Source organism: Pezoporus wallicus, unplaced genomic scaffold (genome assembly GCF_028554395.1).
Source record: "Pezoporus wallicus isolate ANWC-B61680 ecotype Strahan unplaced genomic scaffold, APGP_CSIRO_Pwel_v1 contig_8188, whole genome shotgun sequence".
Classification (NCBI taxonomy): Eukaryota; Metazoa; Chordata; class Aves; order Psittaciformes; family Psittacidae; genus Pezoporus; species Pezoporus wallicus.
In genome coordinates this window covers 5,267,164-5,293,472 of record NW_026640104.1, presented here as the reverse complement: position 1 = coordinate 5,293,472, position 26,309 = coordinate 5,267,164, and the positions used below count along the sequence as shown (strand labels likewise).

General features: G+C 39.8%; 1 protein-coding gene across 1 annotated transcript in view; it reads left to right on the top strand.

Moving 5' to 3' along the window:
* Positions 1-1,376: 1,376 nt before the first annotated feature.
* ATRNL1 (attractin like 1) overlaps positions 1,377-26,309 on the top strand; it is a 507,795-nt gene continuing 482,862 nt past the window's right edge. The window contains exon 1 of the mRNA XM_057417243.1: positions 1,377-2,418. Within this exon, the coding sequence (XP_057273226.1) occupies positions 2,129-2,418 (290 nt within the window). The 5' untranslated portion in view covers positions 1,377-2,128. The remainder of the gene's footprint in view (positions 2,419-26,309) is intronic.

Here is a 26,309-nt window from a genome sequence, read left to right as displayed (position 1 = left end):
TCTAATAGCTAAGAAACATGTCTGATCCAGAGAAACAAAATGATGTGTCTTAGCTCTGTTAGGAAGACAAAGTACAGACTACCGCACTGAGAATGGCTTGTGGGCCCCTGACAGCCTCCAGAATGAAACTGGACACGTCACTTTTCACCTCTGTTTTTCTCACATACTTTCAGGTGTCTCTGTCAAGACTGCAAACTCCTTAAGGCACTGACTGCTTCTCTGTGATGTTTGTGCTGTGCTTAGCCGCAACATCCTTGTCTTGGTTGGACTCTTTACTTCACACCAGTAGATAGATACTGCTGGATGTTACTGTGCTCCTTATTGTACTGATGGACTTTGATTTTTTGGAAATTCAGGCAAACGTTTAATGGTATCCCTGGAAAAACAGGTTAAACCAAACCCCAAGTAACTCCTGCACACTCCAAGGTTAAGACCCGCAGAATGTGGGGAAGGGTTGATTTGGATCTATCTCAAGAGTCTAAGTTGGGCCACTTTGGACTCTTCTGATTTGAGATGGTACCAGGAGATGGAATTAAGTATCTTTACCTTCTTGGAACAGACATCATGTCATAAATTATTTCAGCACTAGAACAAAGTTTCAGAGGGTTTGTTACTTTCTTCATCACCTGACATTATTTATTTATTACTTGTAAAAAAAACCTGTAAAATGAAAACAGGTTATAGGGAAGTTGAAAAAGAAGGGCTGTGCTTGGCACACTGCAGACAAAAAGACATTTTAGACAATTTTATTACAATGACCACTTTTGCACCGTGGAGTGGTACAAAAGCTGGGCACTTCTGTTACCTCTCGCCAGGCAGTAAAGAGACGGCAAGGTCTTGATCTGAGATGAGAAGGTGGGGTAAAGGACTGTCGGCAGGAAGGCAGGGAGCTCGGAACAAGCTGTAACACCTCTCCCAGCGCTACCCGCCGCGAGTTCAAAGAAAACCGCCTCAACTTCTCAGGACCTGACGCAAAGGCCGGGGCGGCCCGGCCGGCTCCTGGAGGGGGAGCGATCACGGCGATGGCCCGGGGGACACTGCAGCCACTGCCCGGTGGCAGCTCGCCCCCACCACGCTTACCGGAGCAGCGGTCGCATCACCCCCGCTCCCGCTGGGCCGTAAAGCCTCCGCCACCTCTATGCGACGGGGGTCTGCGCACCCGTTTCGTTCCCCCCCTCCCCGCCTTTGCTGTTGTTTTTAAGCTGGGGAAGATGTATCTGTTGAAGCACAGGGAAGGGGCGGAAGAGGTGTGTGCGCCTCGGGAGCTGCCGGTGCCGCCGGTACCGCGGCTGCACCTTCAGAGGGGAGGAAGCTCTCCCGCCCTCCACACGCCGCTGAGGGACGGGCGGAGGGACGGATCCAAACGGACCGAGGGGCGGGGGGCGTCACAGCGAGCGGGCAGGCGGCTGTGAGAAGAGATGACAATTAGCCTTTAAAAATGGCTGCTTGGAAGCTGTCAGCTGGGACACGGAGCGGCTGTTAACCCTCCTCTCCCACCTTCCTCCCGCCTCCTTTCCCTGCAGGGAGAGGAGATAAGAGCTCCTCCGCCCCACTAGCCCCCCCGCTCCGCTCCGCCGGTGCGGGATGCCGTAGCGGCCCCACGGCCCGGCCGCCCTCACTTCTCATCTGATTGAGTGGCGAGAGGCCGGCGGCGGCCCCCGCCTCCCGCGCTCCTCCTCGCTGCCGCCTGCGTGTGTGCCGCGGGCAGAGGGACTACAAAGGAGAAGGGGGAGCCGGGGGGGCTACATGATCGAGGGCGGTGTGTGCACGCCGGTGGGGGGCATATCTGGCGAGGAGAAAACACAAGGTCAGGAGCCAGTTCTCCTTCTCCTCCTCCTCCATGGAAGAAGACGGGAGCGATGAGCCCTGAGGAGGACGACGAAGAGAAGGAGCGGATGGCTGAGGGCTGCCGGGCTTCCCCTCAGGAGTGAAGGGGCGCGGAGTGCTGAAGGGGCCGGAGGAGGCAGCGCTGGGGTCGGGAGGGAAGGAGGGAGGAGAGGAAGGCGAGAAGGAAGCGGGGGGTTTGAATCTCCGCGGCTGGATTATTTCCCCTGAGGGGAAGCTGCCCCTGCCCGGGGAGCGCGGGCGGTGCTGCCATCGCTGCCTGCCGCCGGCCGCGCCTCGGCCCATGGCCCCAGCGGCGGAGATGGACCCGGGCAGAGCGGGCGCAGTCCCCGCGCCCCGCGGTGCCGGGAGACCGTTCCCTGCCTCCTGCTGCTGCTGCTTCTCCTCGCTCCTGGATGTGAACAGCTGGCTGCTCTTCTACGGCTTCTTGTACCTGGCCATCTATGCCCAGGTGTCCCAGTCCAAGTCCTGCGACAAGATCTCCTGTTTCTCGGGTCATTGTGTCAATTCCACCTGTGTCTGCGACCAGGGCTGGGTGGGAGACCAGTGCCAACACTGCCAGGGCAGGTTCAAGTAAGTCTGCTTATTACGATTCCCTTTTCCTCCTCCCTACACCTATTCCCTGGCGGTTTTACTTGCCTGCTTGTTTTCTTTTTGCTTGGGTCTGCTATGATTTTGTTCATGTGTGGTGGAAGTATGTGATAGAAGTTAAGGATGGAATAGGCTCCTCCACTTCATGGTCCCTCCCTCTAGGAACACACAGGACGCAGTCCTCTGGAGGAAAACTCTACCGGCTGACTTACTGCTGAAAATAGGCTGCTCCACTTGGTGGGAACTGAGAGATAAGAAGAAATCGGCCTAAAGCGGTGTCTCTGCTGTCCCTTCTGGAAGTGTCATGGAAGTGACATGTGCACTTCGTGGGGCTGCCCAGGGAGCAGAAAATGTTGGTGGATCTCAATGACCTCTTCCTTCTGGAAGGTGCAAGTGTTTTGCTCATTCCAGTGTTCTTTTCAAGTGTGTTAGCTAAGTGGGCACTCGTCAGGCACGTTCAGGATAACATAAACACGACTTAGTGAAACATACATCCCTTCTGACAAGGTTTGCTAGAGAGGTGAGAGTGATAAATGTAAACCAATAACATATTTTTGCAAAGGAATGAGTGGTGAATGGAGCTAGAACTGTCTTCTCATTCTTAAAAGTGGATGTGATGCCGGCTCATTGATCAGTGAGAAGGCAGCGCACCCTGACACTTGCTTTTCTACATGTAGTGGAAAAGAAGACTTAATTTATAGGGCTGTCACTTCCCCCCGCCCCCTTTGGTATCAGTATAAAGACTGGCTGTGAAGGATACTGTTTGCTGTTATTTCGCTATATAACCTTGGACAGGACATCTCATTTCATCCTCTTGTAAAACACCTCTTAAAAGCAGATCTTTTGATTAAGTATATTGACACATATAGCTGGAAAATGTTCTAATATTTAGCTATTAACAACACAATGGTGAGGCTGTGTCTTGGAGAAATTAAATTCTGTCTTTGGAAAGTAGTAGGTTGAAAGTATCAATACTCTATTTTAAATTGTGTTTTAAGTTCAGGCTCCTCTGTGGAGTACTAGAATTAAGCTACAGAATTTACATCGCTTTTAAACCTTTAATCGAGGTTACTCATTCCTAAATAAAAGTAAATCCAGTAACTTGTTAGCTGGGGAAGTTAAGGAGTAGCTGGAGTCAGACACGTTGGCTGAAGTAATGTACATGCTGTGTAGGAAGAAACAATTCACTGGTATTTGGTGGATGTCCTGGGTTCAGCTGTAGCAGTTATTTTTCTCCTTCCTAGGATTATTCAGTCAGTGCCATTAGAACTGAGTTACAAAGATAATAGAAGGCAAATCGAATACATCTTTTCTGCATATGAATTTGGAAATAAGATTTTAAAGCTGGTCATTTGTTGCCTCTGTGTGTTGAGGATTTAGGGTCTGTCCTACTCTGTGTTGTGGAACAATGGGCTAATTGCAGAGGAATTGAGAGTGAGGAGAGGAGGCCCAGGTGAATCTTCTTTGTGTGTGAGGATCTGCAGGAGACAGGCTGGCAGAGCTATTATTCCCTTGCTTTAAAGAGATTAGTTCTATCCTTTGTCTTGATGCCACTCACAACAGACCCTGATAGTTCAAGGGCTGAAGCAAATTTTCATTTCTTAAATTTAAAAGCTTGTTCTGAATTAGTATGTCTTCTAAATGGTTACTGGAGCCTTTATCCAGTCGTTACAGGTATTTGCTTGATTGTCTGTTAAAACATTTATGTTTCTTTACGTTGGTTGTATTCGTGGAGTGAGGAGGCACTGTGGTTCCGTTTTTTCAGTTCTGGTAGAAAGTTAATAATCCATCCCCACCTAGAGGAAGTTCTGCCTGAATGTTGTTGAAAGAGCATCTCTTCTGAGCTGAGCCAACACATGGGTTAATTGCTGTGCCCTTAGGAGTTTTGGTGAAATCAAAATAGATTTCTCATTAACTCCTCTACATTCTTTCATGCTTAGCTTTAGAAATGACAGTGATGTTTCTTTGTGATTATTATCTTGGAAGTAAGGTGTTTGTATGTTGGAGACCTATTTTTTTACTGTTGACACTTTAATAGTGCTGTCTTTGATAGCTCATCTTTAATCTTTATTCTTGGAAGCAAAATATACTCTGCAATGAAAATAAGCGTTCTAAGATTTAAAGGATTTCAAGCCCTGTGAGTTGGGTATGGCGTGAAATACATTAAGGTGTATTGCAATGCAAGTAACAACTCAGAGCGGTTGTATTTTGAATCCTGAAAATTCAGATGGGTTTTGAATGGGTGATGAGTCAAGTCTGTATTTGCAACTGAAGAGCTGGAAAAAGCATGTTAGTCTGCCTGATGGTCGGGAGATTGAAGACCTTTCTGACTTCTGTGGCACTTGATGGTTTGACTTAATATCGTGGAACATTTGCATGTTGTTTCCATTTGTCTGTGAAGCCAGTATCTGCTTTATGCATCAGTAGCTGTGCACTTTTGCAGCAGTGGTACTTTCATTTGACAAGCTGGATGTATATCACGTTTGCAGCAGTTGCTTCTGCCAGGAAGAATTATTATGAAGAACGTTTCAGAATGACATGAAGTTTGAACAGTGTTTGGCTATTATAACTGCATTAACAATTCTGGGTTGTAGAAACAATCTATACAAATGCTAATAGAAACTTGTGTGTTATTCTGAACATTTATGTCGTTTTAAAGTTTCAGCATCCCGAAGTGTCCCAGTGCTACTTTGTTATGCAAGATTAAAATTGAGCTTTTAATGACCCAAATTGGGTGTGCGTAAAACCTGTTTTCTGTCACTAGACTTACTTGAGAAAACAGATTTTTAAGGGTAGGCTTAAATAACTGGAAAATAAGTATTTTTATTCATATATGTGAAGTATGGTTATTTTTGCTCTTTGGTGGAATAAGTGACTTGCATTAGCCAGCATCAAAAACACTGTCATAAGAGAAGCACTCTACCGAGAGGTAGCTTCGAACCATTAATTCTTTGGTGAGAGATGTATAGTATTTCTGGCTTTGTTTTATTTCTTTTTATTGACTGAGAAATAACATAGCAGAGAAACATCAAAAATAATTGATCAATCTTAGTAAGCAGGTGTCAAAATTAATTGACAATACTATAGTAACCTTGCCTTTTCCTCTAGGAGAGCTACAGAGCAAGTAGACTGCTTTGTAAATGTTGCTCTGGACTGGATGAAAGAAGGGTGGATGGGGGATTCTCTAGCAGTATTTTATTATTCTTATTTATTAACTTTTATGATTCCTCCTTGTACTGTGAAGCATGTGGTAACTCATTATGTAAATGGAAATGTTGTTACTCTTGCCCCATTGCATTCCCATCCTTGTCAGTAGCTTTTCAGAATGGTCAAGGCCTCATCTCTACTTGGCAGTAAATAATTTTACATCTGTTCAGGATGGTATCTGAATGCAGTTCTGACTTATTTCCTTCTCTCTTGAACTTCCTCCTTCCCCTTTCCCTTCTGCTCTGACAGAATGCAAAAACTAAAATAGAAAAGGGAAATTTAGTTATAAAAAGGGGGGGGGGGGGGAAATTATCTGTGCATGCCTGCAAGAGACAGGGGAAATACAGGAAGGCCAAAAAGTGAGCAGGTTCTGTTTTTGTAACAGGCAGCTTCAATCAGCACAGTTTGCAAGAAGTAAACAAATTCAAAAGCATAAAAGCAGTGTCCAGTTTTATTCTGATAAACTGATTTATTAGAGCAAATTAAGCTTTTAATGCTACATCTGCTGCTCTTCCCCTATCCTATACCTTTGAATTTGTTGGTCAGTTACAGTTTTCATAATGGTATGAGTACAGGCAGAAGGGAGAGGGAAAGGATGCCCTGATCAGTTGTGAGACTCCAGGGAATTTAGGGAAACAAACACTGTGAATGGTCCAACTGAAGGAAAAGCTGCAGTCACAGTGTTTACGTATTTAGATGTCAAAGTCAACCAACCTTGAGATGCAGCACAACAGGAATATAGGCTTTTGCTGCTCAAAGAATGACTTGGGCAAAGAAGTTACTTTCAGTTTGGAGCAAAAAGTTACCCATTTCTCCACCTCTGCTTTGTATGTTGGTGTGTGGAAGAACATGAGAGAAAATGTTGTGCATGCGGCTATTCTTCCTTTCAACCTTTTGAGTAGTTAAATGACTGGAAATCTCTAGTCTTCTAAAATGCTGTCTTTAAAAGAAGTAGGTTGTCTTCAGATGGTTACTGTTGCTTATTTGATAAGTGATAAGTCCCAGTTGACATATGTAATGAGCAAATTGTACAGGATAGGTGAGCATCTTTGGGTACCTAAACTTCGGTTCATCTGCTTTGCCTAGTACTAGGTTTTAAGTTGTTTTTCAGAAAGAGTAAGAGCAAATTGATATGTTTGATTATTAACTCTTGTCTCCAGACGTTCTTGTAGCACTTGTAAATTACCTCCTGCATGTTCTCCTTGATTTCTAGAGCTCCTACAAAATACTCCGTGTTCCTAAAGGACAGAATAATTTTTCAGTACAAGAACCTTCACAATTGAAATGTCAAAAGGGTATCAAATTTTATTATTTCAGGCAAAACCCTTATTTCCATCTGAAACTGAATTCTGCTGTTTGTGGAATGACTCACACAAGCAAAATTGCATGTTGTAAATGAACAATAATGCTGTGTAAGAAGTGATCTTTAGAGAAAAGATAGTTTTAGATGCAGCCAGTTGAAGTTCATGCTGCTGTAAAAAGGAGTGACTTTATCCTTCATGTTCCTCATTGATTATATGCTTTTGCTTCTTATGTAAGCATTAATATTCCTGCTGAGAATTGAAAAGTGTCAACAGGAACATACCTCCCTACCTCTGAGCCGATTCTTTTTTTCTTTAAGTCAGATGAGTTTCCTGATGTTACTTCACTCTTGCTGACCCAAAGGGGGTTGCAGGAATGAGCAGGTGTTGAGAAAACCGTCCCTTTTGGAAGTGGAACACACTTAGACTGCCTTAACTTTAATGCGAAATAACATCACTATTAAACTAGTGGAACTTCCATTATAGGGGGTGAAATCCTGAGTCAGTTTATGAGTTGCAAATCTGCCTTTGTCATCAGCGTGGCCTTCATCTGATCTGAGTTGAACTCATGGTTTAGAGAGGCATCCACCATGTCTGAAAACACTTGGATTCACTGAAAGGCCATTACAGATTTTCAGGATTCTGCCATTGGTTAGGTATCCTCACCGTTTTCTGTAACCATCAAAACCAAATGAATAATCCCCCTCATCCAGAAAATCTACCCTACATTATTTTTTTTCTGTTGTCACCCTGTTTTCTCATGTTTTTAGTCAGGCCTTTAGTATGTCAGGTCTATGTTCTTGTAGGTACTTATAAGGAGGGGTGTTCCTTAAGTCATCTCAACATAAACCAAATTTTTTGATCCTTGATTGCCTTCTTGGTTTTCAGCTTTCCCGATTGCATCAGCATTATTGATCTATGAATGCCAGAACTGGATGCTTGTCTTTCGGTGATGGTTGTACTGGTGAAGTGTAGAAGCAAGAGTAACCCCTCCCCTGCTGCTTGATGTCCTGCTGCGTGCAGCTGCAGAGAGTGCTTCGAAGCTTAGCGCTGTGCTGGCAGCTCAGTCCATTATTTTCTGCCTCACAAGTATTCTGTTAGAGCTACTGCATGCTCAGTACTGAGTGATTGGTATGTGGCCCTGCTTTACTCAAACTGGGCTGTGAACTGAACTCAGCTTCTCCTATTTGGAGTGATGTTTAATTGTGGGGCTACAAACATGTGTCTGTGTTCTTTTAAAGTACCTCTCTTCCCCTCCCAAGTAGTAGATAAGTAATAACATGCAGAGTCCCTTCCCATGTGTAAGTCTGAGACCATCTATAGGACTGAATCCAAATGCAAGTTAGGCAAAGGGTTTGTGGATTCTGGAGTCTAGTTTGTTTGCAGACTAAGCATTTTACTTGATAAAATGTGGGAACTGATGGCTGATGACCCTGTAAGGCTTTCAGACAGCGCCTAAAGCTATAGGTGTGCAAAAAGCTTAGTTCTGTTAAGTGTATGCTGAAATATATTCAGGAATGATACATAAATGCCTACACTGGTTAAAGCATTTAATATTTGTTATGTATTACATTGGTAAATAAATAGTTTCATACTGTGTATCTCTTGCTTCCTTTAACTGAAAAGAAGGCGTGATGATCATATTTTGGAAAGCATTATCATATTTCATGTCATCTTTTAAAGATGAGTACGAGTAGTTTTTGAGAGATCAGTCTATCACACAGCACTAGAAATTGATTTAATTGTATCAAAATGTGGGCAGAAAAGGTAGGAGGTAACAGGAGATGCTACAGGAATATCCTTGGGATAGTCTTAAACATACTGAAGTGCTGGTGAAAAAGGGCTTTATGTAGTAGAGTTTTAAAAGAGTCAAAACCTCATACAATATTGAACAATAATTATCTGTGAGTGTCCATGTAATTTATTATTGGCTGTATGCTCTTGTCTTGAAAAACATCTTACAAAGTAGATGTAAGGAAGAATAAATGATACCTGAAAACAACGGCACTCCAGTTAACTGTAGCTGTTACCATTACTGAAGGAACAATAGTAGACTATAAGCAAAGGATGTATTTTCATGCGAGGTGGGGAACAGTGGGAATTTTCAAACTAGTATTATAAGTTGCCCTATATATTCTTAAAAGCCTAATGAGTGAATGTGGGAGTTGCATTGTTTTTAGAGCTCCTTGTGAAGTAGGACCCTGTTGAGGAATGATGGAGCTGAGCTCAATGCTGTCTGTTAGTGTTCATTCACAAGGTACAAGGTCTGCATTCAGCTTTGAAGTATCCTGCAGGCATAGAAAACTAAAGCTTCTTACACCTCTGAAAAGTAATTTAACCACCAGCTGTGTAGAATAGTCTAGGGCAAACTCTCTAGAGAAAATGAATTCACTGTGAAATCTCTCCCAAAATTTAGAGTTTACCTCACTCATCTGGAAGAAATGGATTCCAAGACCTGTTTGAATCAGTGTTTTGTATTTTTTAGCTAAAGATGGAAATGTACTACTGCTGTCGTATGATGACAGAATACCTAGTTTATCTATGCTAATGATGGTTAGAAACAAGCTAATTGTAGAGTATTTCCAAGTTGTAAGCAGCACATGCCTGAGAACCACGATTTGAATAGGTAATTTTGAAGCTAGGATATTCTAGAATTACCTGGCAATGGAACAAGTAGTGAAGTACTTAAAAGATTGCATGCAGACACATAAAGTGGCAGTGTCCATGTTTTCTTATGGATTTCTTCCATAATTTATGTGCTTTCCTGTCTCATTTGTAAAAAGGAAATAGCACTTCCTGTAAGGTTGAAGACTTTAGGTAACTCAAGACCATAATGATGATGGACAGCTAATAAGCTAGGTCCAATTTTAGAAAATGTTTTTCTTCCTAGATCAGTACTATGGCATGAAGTAGTTGTCCACACTGGGCTGTATTATTTCAAGCGAATGAGTAAAATTGCTTCCTCATTAGGTTAGGTGGACCTAAAACTTAGAAGCAGTCTGTATTGTTACAGAATATTTGAAGAATAAGTTGTTCTCTTATTCAAGAGAATCCTTGGAAAAAACGTACGTTGTCCTTCAACTGATAAGATTTTATTTGGGAAGGTGAGACCCCCAAAGACCTAACCCCGGTTAAATCTTGCAAACAAAATATTGTGATATGCTGTAGTACTTGAACAGTTGCTGCTCAACTTGCATGAATGTAGTGTTCTATATTAGTTATTACAGTCCTGTATCAGTACCAAAGAACCGTGTATTCCTCATCTGTAGGATGATTGCATTATGTTATTACAGAATTGTGAGTCTGGATTCACAATCATGAAATGTAGGTTTTTATTATAGACATACACTTTTATATTCCCATGGTTTTGAGTGTTCAGCTTGTTTGCTGTTACACTGAAGGCTAGTACCTTGTCTTCAAAAAGTGGATCATGTTGAATATGGAGACCAGTAACGAGTGGCGTCCCTCAGGGATTGGTGTTGGGACCGGTCTTGTTTAACATCTTCGTCACTGACATGGACAGTGGGATTGAGTGCGCCCTCAGCAAGTTTGCCGATGACACCAAGCTGTGTGGTTCGGTTGATACCCTGGAGGGAAGGAATGCCATCCAGAGGGACCTTGATGTGCTTGGGAGGTGGGCTGATGCCAACTTCATGAAGTTTAACCATGACAAGTGCAAGGTCCTACACCTGGGTAGGAGCAATCCCAGGCACAGCTACAGGTTGGGCAGAGAAGAGATTCAGAGCAGCCCTGCAGAGAAAGACTTGGGGGTGTTGGTTGATGAGAAAATGAACATGGGCCAGCAGTGTGCACTTGCAGCCCAGAAAGCCAACTGTATCCTGGGCTGCATCAAAAGGAGCGTGACCAGCAGGTCGAAGGAGGTGATCCTGCCCCTCTACTCTGCTCTCGTGAGACCTCACTTGGACTATTGTGTGCAGTTCTGGTGTCCTCAACATAAAGAGGACATGGAACTGTTGGAACAAGTCCAGAGGAGGGCCACGAGGATGATCAGGGGACTGGAGCACCTCCTGTATGAAGACAGGCTGAGGAAGTTGGGGCTGTTCAGCCTGGAGAAGAGAAGGCTGTGTGGAGACCTCATAGCAACCTTCCAGTATCTGAAGGGGGCATATAGGGATGCTGGGGAGGGACTCTTCATTAGGGACTGTAGTGATAGGACAAGGGGTAATGGGTTAAAACTTAAACAGGGGAAGTTTAGAGTGGAGAGAAGGAGGACGTTCTTTCCTGTTAGGGTGGTGAGGCACTGGAATGGGTTGCCCAGGGAGGTTGTGAATGCTCCATCCCTGGCAGTGTTCAAGACCAGGTTGGACGAGGCCTTGGGTGGTATGATTTAGCATAAGATGTCCCTGCCCATGGCAGGGGGGTTGGAACTGGATGATCTTAAGGTCCTTTCCAACCCTAATTATTCTATTCTATGATTCTGTGTTATGTTACTATCAGGATGCAGGAGCTGGGGCTGAAAAAACAATCAGGAGTATCACAAAAGGACCAGATTTTAGCTGTATACATTACAGTTGTGGCAGCAATGATTTTATCAAAAACCTGGGAGGAGAACTGGGGTAATAATGTCTTTAAATGTTGGTACACTTGTGTAAAGGAATAGTTGATACTTGTGGCTTTATTAGTAAGACTAAAATGTTGAATAATCCAACTGTAGGATAATTTGCGCCTTTACTTGTTCTTTGTTGAATCTATAGAGCAAGTGTTTGTATGTAAAAGTCTGTATTTCCCACAAAGGAAATCCAAACGAATAAACCAGACACAAAATAGCTCATGTTCATGTTTGTGTGTGCAAGCCCAGGTGATGAATGTACTTTGGAGGATAGTTGATAATCAAATGGACATGTGGTATATGCAAGATCCATTGAAGCAATTACGGGGAAGAGCAAAATGAACCGTGTTTTGTAGAAAAGATCAGTAGAGCTGCTCTAAGCAAGCTGTGTGCTTTTCTCCTATCAGCAGATCTCTTTTGTTTGCTAAGTCAACTGAGGCTTTTCTAAAGAGTAACTTAAAGCATTGAACAGGAGGAGGAAGGTGTTCTTCTTGAAAAATGACAAATAATGGACAAACAGCTGCTTTTGAAAACATACAAATTCATACTTAGAATCGTAGAATAGTTAGGGTTGGAAAGGACCTTAAGATCATCCAGTTCCAACCCCCCTGCTGTGTGCAGGACACCTTGCACTAAAACGTTTATATGCACGTTTGGAATATCATGTTAAGGTATCTGTGTTAAAATATTTCTGCAGATGTTTTCTAAAACCTAACACTGATAGAAATATCACATCCAGAACATTGATATTTAAAACTTCCCCCCCACCCCGGGTATTTTTAGCAGCGTAGCACTTTGTAGGAGTAACCTGTGAGCATCTATTTAAAAATCAAAATGACACAATTTTTCTAGAGCTTTTTAATTTCCAAATTGCTTACACTATTTTAGTGTTCATGGGGGAACCCCTGCACCTATGTTCAAGGAAGTACTTTACACACCTGTATTGTACTTTGTATAGTTGTACTTTGTATTTTTTATTGTAGTTAAGCACTAGATATCTAGTCATAACAATGACCTTGAAAAATAACCACTTGGGGTTTGAGCTGTTTTACATGTAAGAAACCTGAAGCTGTGTGGTTATGTAAGCTGACATAACAAATAAGCAAGTAAGTGACTGAATTGAAATGGAATCTTGGGAGTTTATACAATTTTCTGTAGTTCTGCACCAGTCCTCATTTTAGGAAGACTGAATTGTTTTCAAATTGTAAATTCTTTCTCTGCAAATAAACAGTATAGGTTGAAGTGCTTTGTTTTGACAAAGACCATTACTGTGTAACATAATCAGATATAAGAAAGTATATGAAGCTTGTTCAGTTATGGATGTATGGCTGAGGAGTTTTGTGTGATGGTATTTTAGACTGACTATTCCAAACATACTGTATGTCATTCAGTATGATGGGGGCCTCTGTCAATGCAGGTGAAAATGCCAGTATAAGTTAGAGGTTGATGAATGCTTAAGAGGATTGATCTTGAAAGGTGTCCTTAAATGAGCCAGGGCATCAAAGGTTGACTGAGTTTGTAGTTGGTCTGTCTTGTTTTTAAGGGGGGAGGAAAGGACAGTGGGGATGCATGGGGGATCAAGCAAGCCAGATTGGATGGGGCTCGGAGCAACCTGATCTAGTGGAAGGTGTCCCTGCCTCTGACAAGGGGGGTGGAACTGCATGGTCTCTAAGGTCACTTTCAACCCAAACCATTCTGTGATACTGAGTTCACAAAACCTGTTCATCAACAGGAGCACTGCTGGATGATTTTATTTTCTGTGCTTGAAGTGCACTTACTGCATTTGGGGCTTTTATACATTCAGAAATCTGTTCTTTAACATAAAACTCTGAGGTGAGAGGCAGCTGAATGTAAGCACAATATTCCTTTTAAGTTAGGTATTTCTTATTAGTTCAACCACATATATGAGTAGCAATTGGACTGGAAAGCAGAGCCAGTGTATGTTAGAATGATGGAGGCTTGCAGTGTTGCCCTGCAATGGAATTTGAGAACATCTTTCTCTGAAATTCTGCTTGGCATTGTCTTGATAGTTTGAGGTCGTGCTTGGTAAAGATATTAAAAAGCCTTACCTACTTTAACCTGTGGTTAAGTTCTTGCCTACTAAAGACATTCATTTAAAGAGTCCTAAGCAGTTCTTTGTCACATCACCTGGGTGTCTCTTCAAAGTTGCTATTTTTTTTTTTAAATCATTCTGATAAATTGGACTTTTTATTCCCATCTGCCAGTAAAGACCACAGGAGATGAGGGACATGCTTCAACTCATTTTTAAATACAGCAGTTAAGCTTTAACCTTTTTTTTTCAGTGATGATCAAGGAAAGCGTTGTGCAATTATGTGATATTCTTGTTTATGTTGGAACTTTCTGATCTGCAAGTTTCCTTATTGTTGTTACGTAATTCACTGGGTATAGAGGTAAATTATTGTGCTTCAAGGCTGGGAGAATGACAAAACGAACATGTGCTAATTTTGGTGAGAATAAGCGTAGCCACACAAGATCTTCAGTAGAAGTACTCTTGTTGTTCTCATAGTTATGCCATTGCAGGCCTAGGCTTCAGTAATGTGGCTTACTCTGGTGCTACCTGAAGGCATACTTGTTTTGAATAAAACAGCTCTTTTTGATGAGGGAAGTTCTCAGATATCCTATGCTTAAAAATCTACAAATTATCAAGCAGCAGCAACTTTTGGGGTTTTCTTCCCTGCTGAGAACTCTCTCATGATTTTGAGTCTTTCACTCTTTCAATTTCTGTGTTCAGTGTTGTGTGGTGGGGTTTGTTTTTTTTTTGGTTTGCTTACAGACCAGATATATTTAGGAAGCTTTTGGAGACAATGTCAACTTAAAACAAGTTATGCAGCCTCTTCTTCAGTATATCATGTATTGATGAAGTATACATGTTCTTATGACACAGTTTAAATGATAAGGTGCCTTTATTTTGTGCCTGTTCCTGTTTTTAAGCACAGCTGATCATCCTCGTTGAATTCTTTGTTCTTTGCTCATTACATCCTCATGGTATGATATACATGCCTTAGAGTTAAGAAGATGTTCTAGTCTAAAAGAATGTGTCATCACTTCCATATGAAAGTGGAAAATGCTGTTAAAAATCTGGATGGCAATGTCTGGGAGCTGCAGCCATGGCTCTGAAGGGAATTATAGGACTGAAGTTAGCAGGTTTGTGTGTAAGGCTGCTGCTGTGCAGAAAAAGTTGCACATTCCGGTGAATTTATGCCAGCATTATATGTTTCTAGTTGTGCAAGTGCTCAACAGGGTAAGCTTGTAATACTTTTCAGGGCACCTCTGTACTAGAATTCAGTGGCAACTTGGGTTACAGGCTGCATAAATCTGCTTGCTGCTGTGAATCTTAAGGCTGGATGTTTTTCATAACAGGTATGGGAGTTCTTGGTGATAATCTCTGTGTTTAAGATTCTCAGAAGGAATTTTCTCCCCTCACCCAATGTTGAATTTTACTTAGTCCAGATTCACTTGTCAGTGCTTTAGGGTTTTGTGTGCGTGTATGCTTTATGGCTCCTAAGTTATTTGCTCAGGCAGCAAAGATAAAATTGTATAGAATTTATATAATGAATTGTTGAAGACTGTATTTTCTTCTGGTACTTTTAGAATCAAGATTTTAGGGTGTTCTCCTATGATAAGAATGTCTTGATTATATGAACAGTTCTCATAGGTGTGATTTAATTACATTAGTGTTGCACTCAGAAGGAAAAATAATTATTAACAGCCTGTTTTTAGTTAGTGTTGTGGTTCCAAATATTTTCCTTGAGTTGGAGACATTTGAGGGAATGTTCTCCTTAAGCAGGTTTTATGCGTGTGAAGAAAGGGAAATGCTAACTTCTGTTCAAGCAGAAATCCCTATTCTCTCTTAAAATATGTTTAACTTATCCTTGACAGATTCTTCCTTAGGGAAAAAAAAAGAACAGTTTCTATTATGAAATCTCTGGGAGCTTTACTGTGTTTGGATGCAGAAAAGAAATTCAAATCTTACTCTGGAACAGAATGGGCATGTGAAAACCAAAGCAGTAACTGGACTATGGCATGTGACAGGGGGTTGGAACTAGATGATCTTAAGGTCCTTTCCTACCCCAACCATTCCATGATTTTATGTGACCATTGTTTTTGAGTAGTTGGTGTTTGAATTAATGCTGAAGAGAACAGAAGGAAAAACATTCAGGGTGAATGTTCTGGCTTTTATTTGTTGTAGGGTATGTGCTGAAGGGTAGGAGAAGAAAATCTTTGAGAAAGTGTGGGGTTTTTGTACAACTAATATGAAATATGAATATTGGATTCCATGTCTAAGCCTGTTTCTGTTGCTTTGTTGAACTAATGCAACACCTTATTTTATTAATTCTCTTTCTGTTTGTAGTAAAACAGCAGTGTCTGCATTACTTGTAGCGGTATATGTACGCCAGGAATGACTGAAGTTATCGGTGTCATGGGAGACACTTATTTCTCAGCTAATCTTTCTGTTGTTGGGCAGTAGGTGTAACTTGATGTTCTAGGAATCAAGCTACAGTCTTTTGTAGGGGTCCAAAAATGTTATCAAAGTGCATTTAGTTGTCTGAGATTTAGTGACAGTGATGTCGGGACCATATCTGAAGCAGAATTCTGCTATTTGTATCTAATGGACTGAATTTGCAGGATTGTATGAATAAAATGGCCTTTTGTATTAGATAATTGACAAATGCACATGACCAGCATCAGCAGTTAAAAGCATTAAATCAGAAAGTTTTTAATTATATGTAGAGGGCCATTTCTGATTGAAATGTGTGGTTACTGAGCATCTTCCAGAGAGTTCAAGGTTTTCTGCATGGGGAGCAGGGGGAACAGGTAGAAAAGAAGTTAAGTTTACAAAGACCAATAGATTTGATCAGCTCTCCAGTTTCAGATAAAAACATACACTTTGGTTAATGTGCATCCTGTTGTGTTCTGGAACTGCCACTTTTAGCAGGAGTTTCCTCTCTGAGGTATCTCCTTCTGTTTGGAAGGATCCTATTGAGAGGGTTACTCTGTCCAGTTCAAAGACTGAAGATCTTTGCAAGCTCACAAATTATATCCAACAACTCTGAACTGTTAGTAGCCACATTATGTTGGAACTGAAATTTTCAAAGTGGAGCCTGTGAGAAGGGAGTGATCTGGATGAATTAAAGCTCAGTCTTTGATGCTGGAGTCTGTTTATTGTTTCTTCCTGAGCTATCAAATCTTAGGGAAAAGCAATTTGAAAGCAAAGAAATGCCCAACAATCAATAAATGCAAGATCATCATGGAATTTTGAGGGGAAAAAATGTAAAACAATGAATCAAAGAAAACTCCCTTGCAAAATGGTAATCAAATTGATTTTTTTGGTAAGCTCTGAAATGAGTACTTAGGGATTGTCCCTATTTAAAAGCTGCCATGTGATAGTGAGCCTGAGAATTTCATTTCTGTAAAAAATGCTTTAGGGTTTTTCTTACTGCTTTACAGTAAATTACATGCTTTCTTTTCCTATATCTTTTACTGGTTTATAAATCTTCAGAGAAGTTATGAATATGTTTCGTATTGCTGTGTTGTGATAAAACTGTTATGTCTGAAATAGAGGTAATTGCATCATCTAATTGGGAGGGGAGGTGGACTGATTGTGGGGAAACACAAATAGCATTAAAAGTTAAGAGGCAAAAGGAAAGATTTGTTACTTAAGCCGTACAAGCAATGCAGTACTCATGAAACGCAGGACCAAATATGTATCTTGCTTTTCCTTTAAGTTAAATAATAATTGTAAATTACAACTTAGATGTAAAGAAAAATGTCTAATTGACAGATGAATTCATAGCGCCCTTCATAGCATAGCTGAAACTTTACCTCTGCTTTGTTGCTTCTTGTTTCAGCTACTGCAGTCTTGTTTTCTCCTGAGCTGCCTCTTCTCCAACACTGGAAAGGAGGTAGCTGAAATAAAGTACTTTGTGCATGACTTAGATTTCCATCAGCCAGTTGTGAATCTTACAAGAACTCCTGCTCACCTCAGTTCTTCCATAAAGGGGAAGAAACAAAACTATGCAGCCCCACCAGAGTTCCTCACAATTTAGAAGACTGACAATAATATTTAGATTGTTTCTAACCTGTAATTTTGTTGCTACAGGTTTTATGTATATATAAATGGAATTCAGTGATACTGGTGGATGTTCACTCTGGATACAAGTATGAACCACCGCCTCACTGGCGGTGGTCTTTTGCCACCAGTGCACAGTTATTTCATCAAATGATGTGTTTGAGTATTGACTGAACTATTATTGTAAATCTGAGATAAAATTAGTGATTTAAATTATTCATACAAGAAAATAAGTAGGACTTGTAAAGTATGGGATGTTTTGTTTTATAATTCTCTGGTTATCATCAAAGGTCTATTACTTTCTTTTTGTTAAAATTCCTTTTTCTTCTCTAGATGAATGTTGCAGTTGTCTGAAACTCCTAAAAAGTTATAACCCTAAGCAATGGGGTAAAGTGGTAACTCCTTAGGAGGAGAGAACAGGGCAACAGGGAGTTTTAATTTACCAAAGCCTAAAAATGTGACCCACATTGAGAATGAAAATTAAACATTTGAGCTGGCAAGTTTGAATGAACATAAATGTTGAGGTTTGTTTACTATTTCTATTATGGCTCAGTCTTCCTGGGACGTTATTTGCCCTTGCATTAGAAATTGCAATTAGCAATTATTTGTTGTGAAAATGATTTGGTTCTTGTGGTATGTTAATTTATAGTTGTTCTTTGTAGCATATTGTAATTTTCTGTTACTTAAATGTAAGCTATTAAAATCATTGGGTGCTTTTGCCTCAGCTTGTTAAATTTTATTTTTAACATGAAGCTTTCTTGATGGTGCCCAGTTCTTGAAGTATTGTAGTCTTGTTGTGTTTTGATTTTTCCTTTTCAAGTGTTTTGATTTATTTTCTAATGCCTTGCCTCCCTTCTCAACATTCTGGCAAGTTGGGATTAATTAAAAAGGGTTTTCTGTAAGGCAGCAGGGATTTGTGTGAGTTTAAAGGCAAAGTCTTGCATATAAAAGCAAAATATTTCTAAACCAGATTTGTATCTATGGGTGAGTGTATATATCTAGCTCTATATGTATGTATCTACAAATATACTTGAAAATAGACATAAAAGACCAGGTTCTGTTCTGCTGGTTGTTGGATTTGAAGCATCTATGCGAGTATTGCAAACCTTCCCTTATCTGAAGTTATCTTATCATTGCACTGCTGAATGAGAGTGGGAAGGAGGAGGTGGGGGAAGAGTTTCATCTTATGTCCTCATATTTTAAGATAAAATCACTGCCACTGCAATTCTATGCGCTGTGTTCCCAGATTGCCTATTGAGATGACTGAGGAGTTGGGTAGATTCGTATGTCGGGGTTGATGTGACATCCAACTTCAGCCCAGGCAGTTACATCCTTTTATTAATGCCTTTAAGCATAGCTGTCAGAGAGTTCACAAGCTGTGATATGGGGGAAAAAAAGGTGGCTGTTCAAAATAGCTGTCTACAGGACTGGACAGTGAGGCTAAGCTTTTTGAGGTGCAATTTAGGCTTGAGTACTGCTTTTACCCTACTTGAGCCTACAAGCTATTTTCTTCCTTTCCTGCCAGATTTCTGTCTGTTGTTACCAGCCAGAGTGATTTGGAATTACTGGCTGTTGACATCTCTGTAAAGGGTCTTTATTTTTTCCCTCTGTTCCCCCAACCTTGCAGAATTACCACACTAGTCTGTGTACTCTGTTTTAGGGGCAAAGGCAGCAGTTGTTTGCAGGGAGCTAAAAGTTGTGTGTGAAAACGTAACTTAATGCTTCTATGTTTTTAAATTATTGCAGTAAAATAAAGCCTTGGTTACCTATATGTGGTAAACACATAGTTCCCATTATTACACTTGAGGACGTCTTATATGGAGAGAGTGTTAGTTGTTTAAAAAGTAAAAGAACAAAAACCTATCTCAAAACCCTGCAAGCATCTCTAGCAAAAAAAAAGTATGAAACCTGAGCAGGTGTTTTTTTTCAAAGCATGCTTTAATTGCTTTGTCTGTATGATTTAGAGTTTACTAAAGATTCTTCTATCTTATGCCATGGTCTCGAACTCTCTGAAGTGGCAATCTTTTGCGTCTGCCATAAACATGTTCAGAGGTTCTTGTATCTTGCATTTCTGATAGACTGAATTTAGACTGTTAAATATATTTGTTCATGCAGTCTCCTTATACTTGCCTATTTTTGTCTGCATGTAGTTGATTAGACAAAAGAGCTGATCTTTCTCCATTTCATTTTCCCTTTGGCCTTCTCTCTGTACATACAGAGAGTGTCATTATGATAGGATAAGCAAGTGTCCTCTTGTAGGCTCTTATTTCTTCTAATCACTCAAATAGCATTCTCTGGTCATGTTCCAGTTTAATCTTTCCTCTTCTTTTTCCTAAATATGGCTTTGCTTGTCACTGTGATACTGTTTCTGCCTGACTGCTTCTTGAAACCCCACATCTGGATCGCTGCTGGATCTGTGGAAATCCCACACTGTAGGATCATTTCTGTCCTTTTTTTCACCTCCTGGCTGTGTCCCATTGGTGACCTCCAGTCATTCTACTGTTTTAATAATCTTCTTCCCTTTCCAATGGACTGGTTAAAATTATTCACCTCACTTCTATATGCATGATTTTATAGATTAAATTACTAAATTTAAGCTCTTCTGTATTAGTCCAGCATCAACATCACCTGTTGCCATACAGGCTGAGATTTTTTTCTCATGGGCAATCCATTAATCTCATTTCAGTCCAGCTTTTTACTTTCATTATAGTTCTCATATTAACTTGGTCTCTAGGTTTAACTAATTGCATAGATATTATTGAGTCATCACATAATGGTAATTTTCTTTATAGTCACTTTATCAAAGATAGTGTGTGATGTTAATAAATTTATGATGCCTTTTATTCTACTTTCACCTCACATCCATATTTTTAGATTAAGCCATGAATATGGAAATAATGAGAATCTTGACTAATAGGTCCTATTAATTCTGAACAATTCCTTCCCTTTTTGCATTGCATTTAGGTACAATATTTGCTAGAATATGAGAAATGTTATAATTTAATATATTTAATAGCCTACTGTTTAACTTGAAAGTTAATGTCTTGGGTCTTTCTGTTTCTCGGTGATCTTGCATAGAGATTCTTGTCAGTGTTATGTTAGGAAAATAATTTGGTTACTACTAAAATTGTGATATTACCTAATCCCATACACTTCCTGCTGTGAGCTGTCTTGCTTTTGCAAGATATTTTACATCATTATCCTGAGTGAAAACTGTCTAATTTCTGTTGACTCATGGTTCCTGGTGTTTTTGATGATTGACAGGTTTGCAATTCTATATATAGATATGTGTATGCATAGGTGTGTATCTATGTGTATGTATATGCACACACTCATACAACACATGATCTAACAAAGTGCTTAGCTAGAACATGTTTATTCTCCAATCTGGACAAGAATCAGTTCTTACAGGATTTTGTGCTCCACATTAAAGCTCAGATGTTCTGGTTTTATGGTTGATTGCCTTGTAAGGCATACATTTCTTGATAAAAAGAAAGTGAAATTAGAATAGGAGGTAATGCTGGGAAAGGTATCCCAGGTCATCTTTTAAGATAGAATTGGGCATTAAGTAATTCAAGGCTTGGTTAGAGTTCTTTGCTAGATATTATGATTTCAGCTTCACTTGAAATTTGGGTAGTATTTTAATTCTGACTTGAATTTCCACCTCACAAAACAATTTTTATGTTGGCTATAAGATAAATAGCCCAAGATTCATCTCCATTGCTCCGTAAATTTAATTATTTCAAACAGAAAATTAATTGTGCTGAATACTGCTGAAAACACACACATTCCATGTCCCTTCCTTATTTGCTTTCTATCACTTGCCTTAATTATTAGTTGTGTAAATGAGACTGTGAAATACTTCATAAGATGCTATGAAATCAACAAACAGTAACTGTCATTTGGAGAGTAAGTTCTAATTGGCAATAACAAAGAAATAATACTTACAACAGGTATATGATCCCATGGTACGTATTTTGGAAAGTAATTTGTAAAGATTAATTATTTCTGGGCTTGTGTAGTTACTAAAGGTAGCAGTTTAATCAGTGCATTTGACTAATCTTCATTGCAGATTACAGCTGGAGTGCTAATGAGTTAAGTACAGTTGCTTTGGCTTTCCACTATGTCCATATGAATACTTCAATTGACAGTGGTACGTCATGCATCTTTTTTCTTTCCACTAAAAAAGTAGTCACTGGTGGCAAATTTAAATGGAAATATCTAAGACTAGAGGATCTTACATATGGACTAATTACGTACTTTTTAAGTACTAAGTTTAACTACGCAGTTTATCCAATATGAAAACTTTGGTGTTATATGCTCCAGTAACGATCCCTTTGTTAGGCACCTACACACCTCTTACATCTGATTTAGTATTTCTGGTTGACATGTTGTTTAAATGAGTATTTGTATTGGGATTGGGTGGTGGAGGAGAGATTTATGATGAATTCATTACATGATTTATACTAAATTCCTTCTGGAGCACCAGTAATATTTATACAGGAGAAAGCATTAATGTGTATATGCATTGCTCACAAATACCTGATATTCATGAATAACACTCTTCTAAAAATGTATGAATGAGGGAAAAAAATACTTGCATAATCTCTTCAAACATCAGTTTTAGATGGTAAACTGTACAGTTTTTCAAGACAGGTTCTTTTGTGTTTACTGACAAATCATTGAAAAAACCCCAACAAACCAGTCTGCTCTGTAATGCAAAGAAAATGGAAGACATCTGAAATATAAGCTAACTTCTGAAATGCAAACCAAGTTATCACTTTTGTGCATTTCTGTTGGTTTATATTTCAATCTTGATTTTTTTGTCAAAAGCAAGGAGTTATTACTGCAGAAGGAGCCCTCCACCCACACTTGTAAGAAGAAAATAAATGAGCTTTGGATGGCTTTTAAAATTTGCTGTTGATTTATTTTACATGCTCATTAACTGTGACTCTAAGATCAGTGGATTAAAGGAATTTTAAAGGGAATGGAAATATCTAACTAGAGAAAGTTGGCAGACTTTGGCAGACATAGCAGATAAACCCAGTATACACACTGTAAATCTGGGGTTTGTGGCTGGTGTTTTTGTTTTTCTTTACTTGTTTGTGAGTCTGAGCAAGTTGTTTGTCATTTAGAGCAGTGCGTAGCAGGCAGCTTTCTGGATGATGATGACTTTGATGTTTTTGGTTCACTAGCAGTGTCATGGTGAATCGCAAGATGTCTGTCATCCTGATATTTTTATCTCGGTTTTAAAGGGGGGAAAAACCTCAGGCAATGCAGAGAAGACTGTGATATTGTACTGGTTGTGAAAGTTGACTATTTCTACTAGATGCATGAGCCAGGGAATAGCTATTGCTGATGACTGTGAAATACAGCAGCTGAGAGCATCTACTGGCAACTTGAAATTTTGAGCCTTCACATAGTTTTGAATAGATGGTTATCTGAAAACATCTGTAGTTATTCTCAGATGTTTAAATTCCTGATTTGGTAAAGTAACCATTCATAATCAGCTTAATGAAGTATTAGCAGGAATGTTGGTCATTGTCCTGAGATGAGAGGACTTGGCTGACTTTACCTTTGGCTTTGATTAAGCAGTGACTTCCCTTTCTGCATCCTTAGGGGGCCCATTTGCCTGATTATATAATTGAATTTTTTTCTTTCCCTTTGCAACTGCTTCTGCATTTCATGCAGAAATCCCCTTTGGCAATACCAGTATTGTATAGAGAATGCATGCTATCTTTAAGTATTGCTATATTAAGCTGGAATCAACAGCTTTTGCAAAGCTTGTAGCCTATAAGTGATCTGTGACGTAATCTGCATGGAATAACGGCCCCGAAGTGGTATTGCTTGAAGATCTCTGTAACCTTATTTTATAGTTAATTTTACATTTATTTTAACCTTCTAATTTTTTAGGAAGGCTGTGGCTTTGAAATGGGGAAAGCAAAGACTATGCCGGCATATGGTTAGATGAGTCAATGTACAAGATGCTCTATTTGGCCTTTCTTTCCAAGTTGAACCCTGCAGGTCTTGGGGATGGGAAGTCTTTGGCAACTGGGACTTTTCAATGTTGACCTAAATTATGCTGTCCATCCTCTATTAATCTGACTTTAATTGGTCTTTGACATCGTTGCTTTTTGAGGTCTCCTTCAGGGTGGTTCTTTATATCTTGTGCCTTCACTCCTGATTGTGTGGCTTCCTTGAAATTTGTGTTTTTTTCCTCCTTACTTGAAACTTAACTACTGTTACTGCTTCTTCAGTGTCTCGTTGAATTATTTTCCTTCTCAAGGCTTGCAGAAGTCATTGAAGCAACTATTCTTTATCCTTACTTAGCCATCATTCTCCATGTGATTGCTTGTCTGCAAGCTCTGTCTCTTGCTGCTGATTTTAAAATATCTTCTTCCAACTCAGCCTGTTTTATTTCTTTAAATAATCATGTCCGTTCATCTACTGAGGTTATCAAACACTTGTAAAAGCATCTGAATGTTCAATAATTCACTACTGTAGTTAGTGTTTCTTGCAAATCTCTCAGGTGACATTATGATAGAGTTGTAATCTGTTGTTTCACCTGTAAATTAATCCAACCCTTAACACTTGAAGTTATTAAAATTAGTTTTTATCATAGAATCATAGAATGGTTTAGATTGGAAAGGACCTTAAGACCATATCATATAGTTCCAACCCCTGGCCATGAGCAGGGGCACCTCACCCTTGACCATGTTGCCCAAGGCTCCTGCAAACCTGGCTTTGAATACTGCCATGGATGGAGCATTTACCACTTCTATGGGCAACCTGTTCCAGTGCCTCATGACCATCACAGTAAAGAACTTCTTCCTTATATCTAACGTGAACTTCCCCTCTTTTAGTTTAAACTTTCTCTTCCACAGGAATTCTAAGCCATGTAACCAAAATTATTCCAAGTGGTTTGTGTTAACATTACTATTAAATTTCAAAGTAGCTATGGTGAATGAGTTGTGTGTTTTGGCTGTCTTCAGTAGAATGATAGTTTTTCAGTGCTTCTCTGGACTAGATGAAATGTCTGAATGTTAATGAATTTTCAGAAGCTTGTATGCCTAAAAGCCTATGGTGCTGTCCTTCCTATTGATTGAGAAATACCTTCTGAAGAGCGTGTCTACCGAGAGCAGCAGTGTCACTTTTAGATTCTATTGAGTATCTACCATTGTAGTACAGCATAATTTTGCAGAACATAATGTTGTAACATCTGGGATATGTTAGAGTGTTCCCTGATTTTTTTTTTTTAGTAACTGATTCTAAAATAATTTCTGTGGTTTTCTTACAACTTGTTTCATATCACAGTTGATCAATGATTGTGATAAATATGAAACATGATCCAGTGTATCAGTGAAAAAGTACTTTGAGAATGTGTTGTGGCATTCAAGATTATTTGAACTTTATTATATATGGAGTATACTTTGTATGGAGGGTTTGCTACATCTGTTTTCGAGGATTTTGAGTGTGTTGTAGTCCATAATTCTTGCCATAGGGTTGTAATATTATCATACAATCGTGTTCAAGTAATATTTTTCCTGAATTTGACATTGTGATTTATTTTTCTGTCTTTTCTTTCTCTAATGAAGGATGTTGGACAGCTGAGTCCTTGCAGCATTTTAGAATGCTGCCATAATGCTAAGCGTTTAAAGGTAATTCTAAAACTGGAATGTGTCGGACCTGGAATTCATGTATTAACTTTCATTTTATGATCCATGGGTGGAAAGGGATTTTATTCAACCTCATTCATAAGAGGCATGGCTTTGCATTCTGGTCATGTCTGTCATCAGAGGCTTCTTAAAACTGTTAAATCTTGTTTATGCAGACATTTATTTAAAGTAGCCTGTGACCTAACAATAGGTACCCACCACTTTTCTGATGGAATAGCAGGTAGCTACTCAGAGCTTCCTTATGACTTATTCATATATCTTGGTATTCACTTGTGTCAACATATTGAATGCATTACTAAAGATGGTTCTTTCCTGTTTTGGAACAGACAGATGTTACTGACCTCATTTGGGCTGTTACCTTATCTAGTAGATACGGCAAATGTATCAGTCTTTTATGCTGACTAAGCTGCTGTGTGGTGCTGAGGAAATCTAGACGCAGGTGATTAGTACAGATCTCAGTAGCTGTGCAGAACATGCAAAAAAAAAAAAGGAAGAACATGGAAACTGGTCCTCTATACAAATGTATAATTACTCTGAAAGCTTATTAAAAAAAAAAGTTTTGACCCCTTCCCTAGTTAGATATTGTCTGCTTAGCAGCTTAAACCTGCTTCTAAGAGTGATGCTCTGTTTTAAACAGTATCTTTGTTTGCAGTTTAGCCATCCACTAAAGTGACAGTCACTTGGGCTGACTTTCTCCACTTTTCCCAGTTGTTACCTGAAAGATCCCTCTTTCCTATTTTGGTGCGTGCAAAGTTTCTTTTGTGTTTGTACCATTCTTCAATGAGTAGTAGAAACACTAATGAGAAGTATGTTTAGAACTACCGCTCAAAGTATTCAGAGCCTTCCAACAGGTTTTTGAAGCTGGGCTTTGCCCTGTCTTGCGCTGAAGGCAGGGTTGGTTCTGTATGCATGCAAACCCATGCCTGAGGCAACCTGCTCGGGGCATTGCTAGGGATGAAGAGCTCTGTGTGTGCAAGATGAATTTAAAGAGAGTACATACTGAGGCTGTGTTCTATAGATTGTCTGGG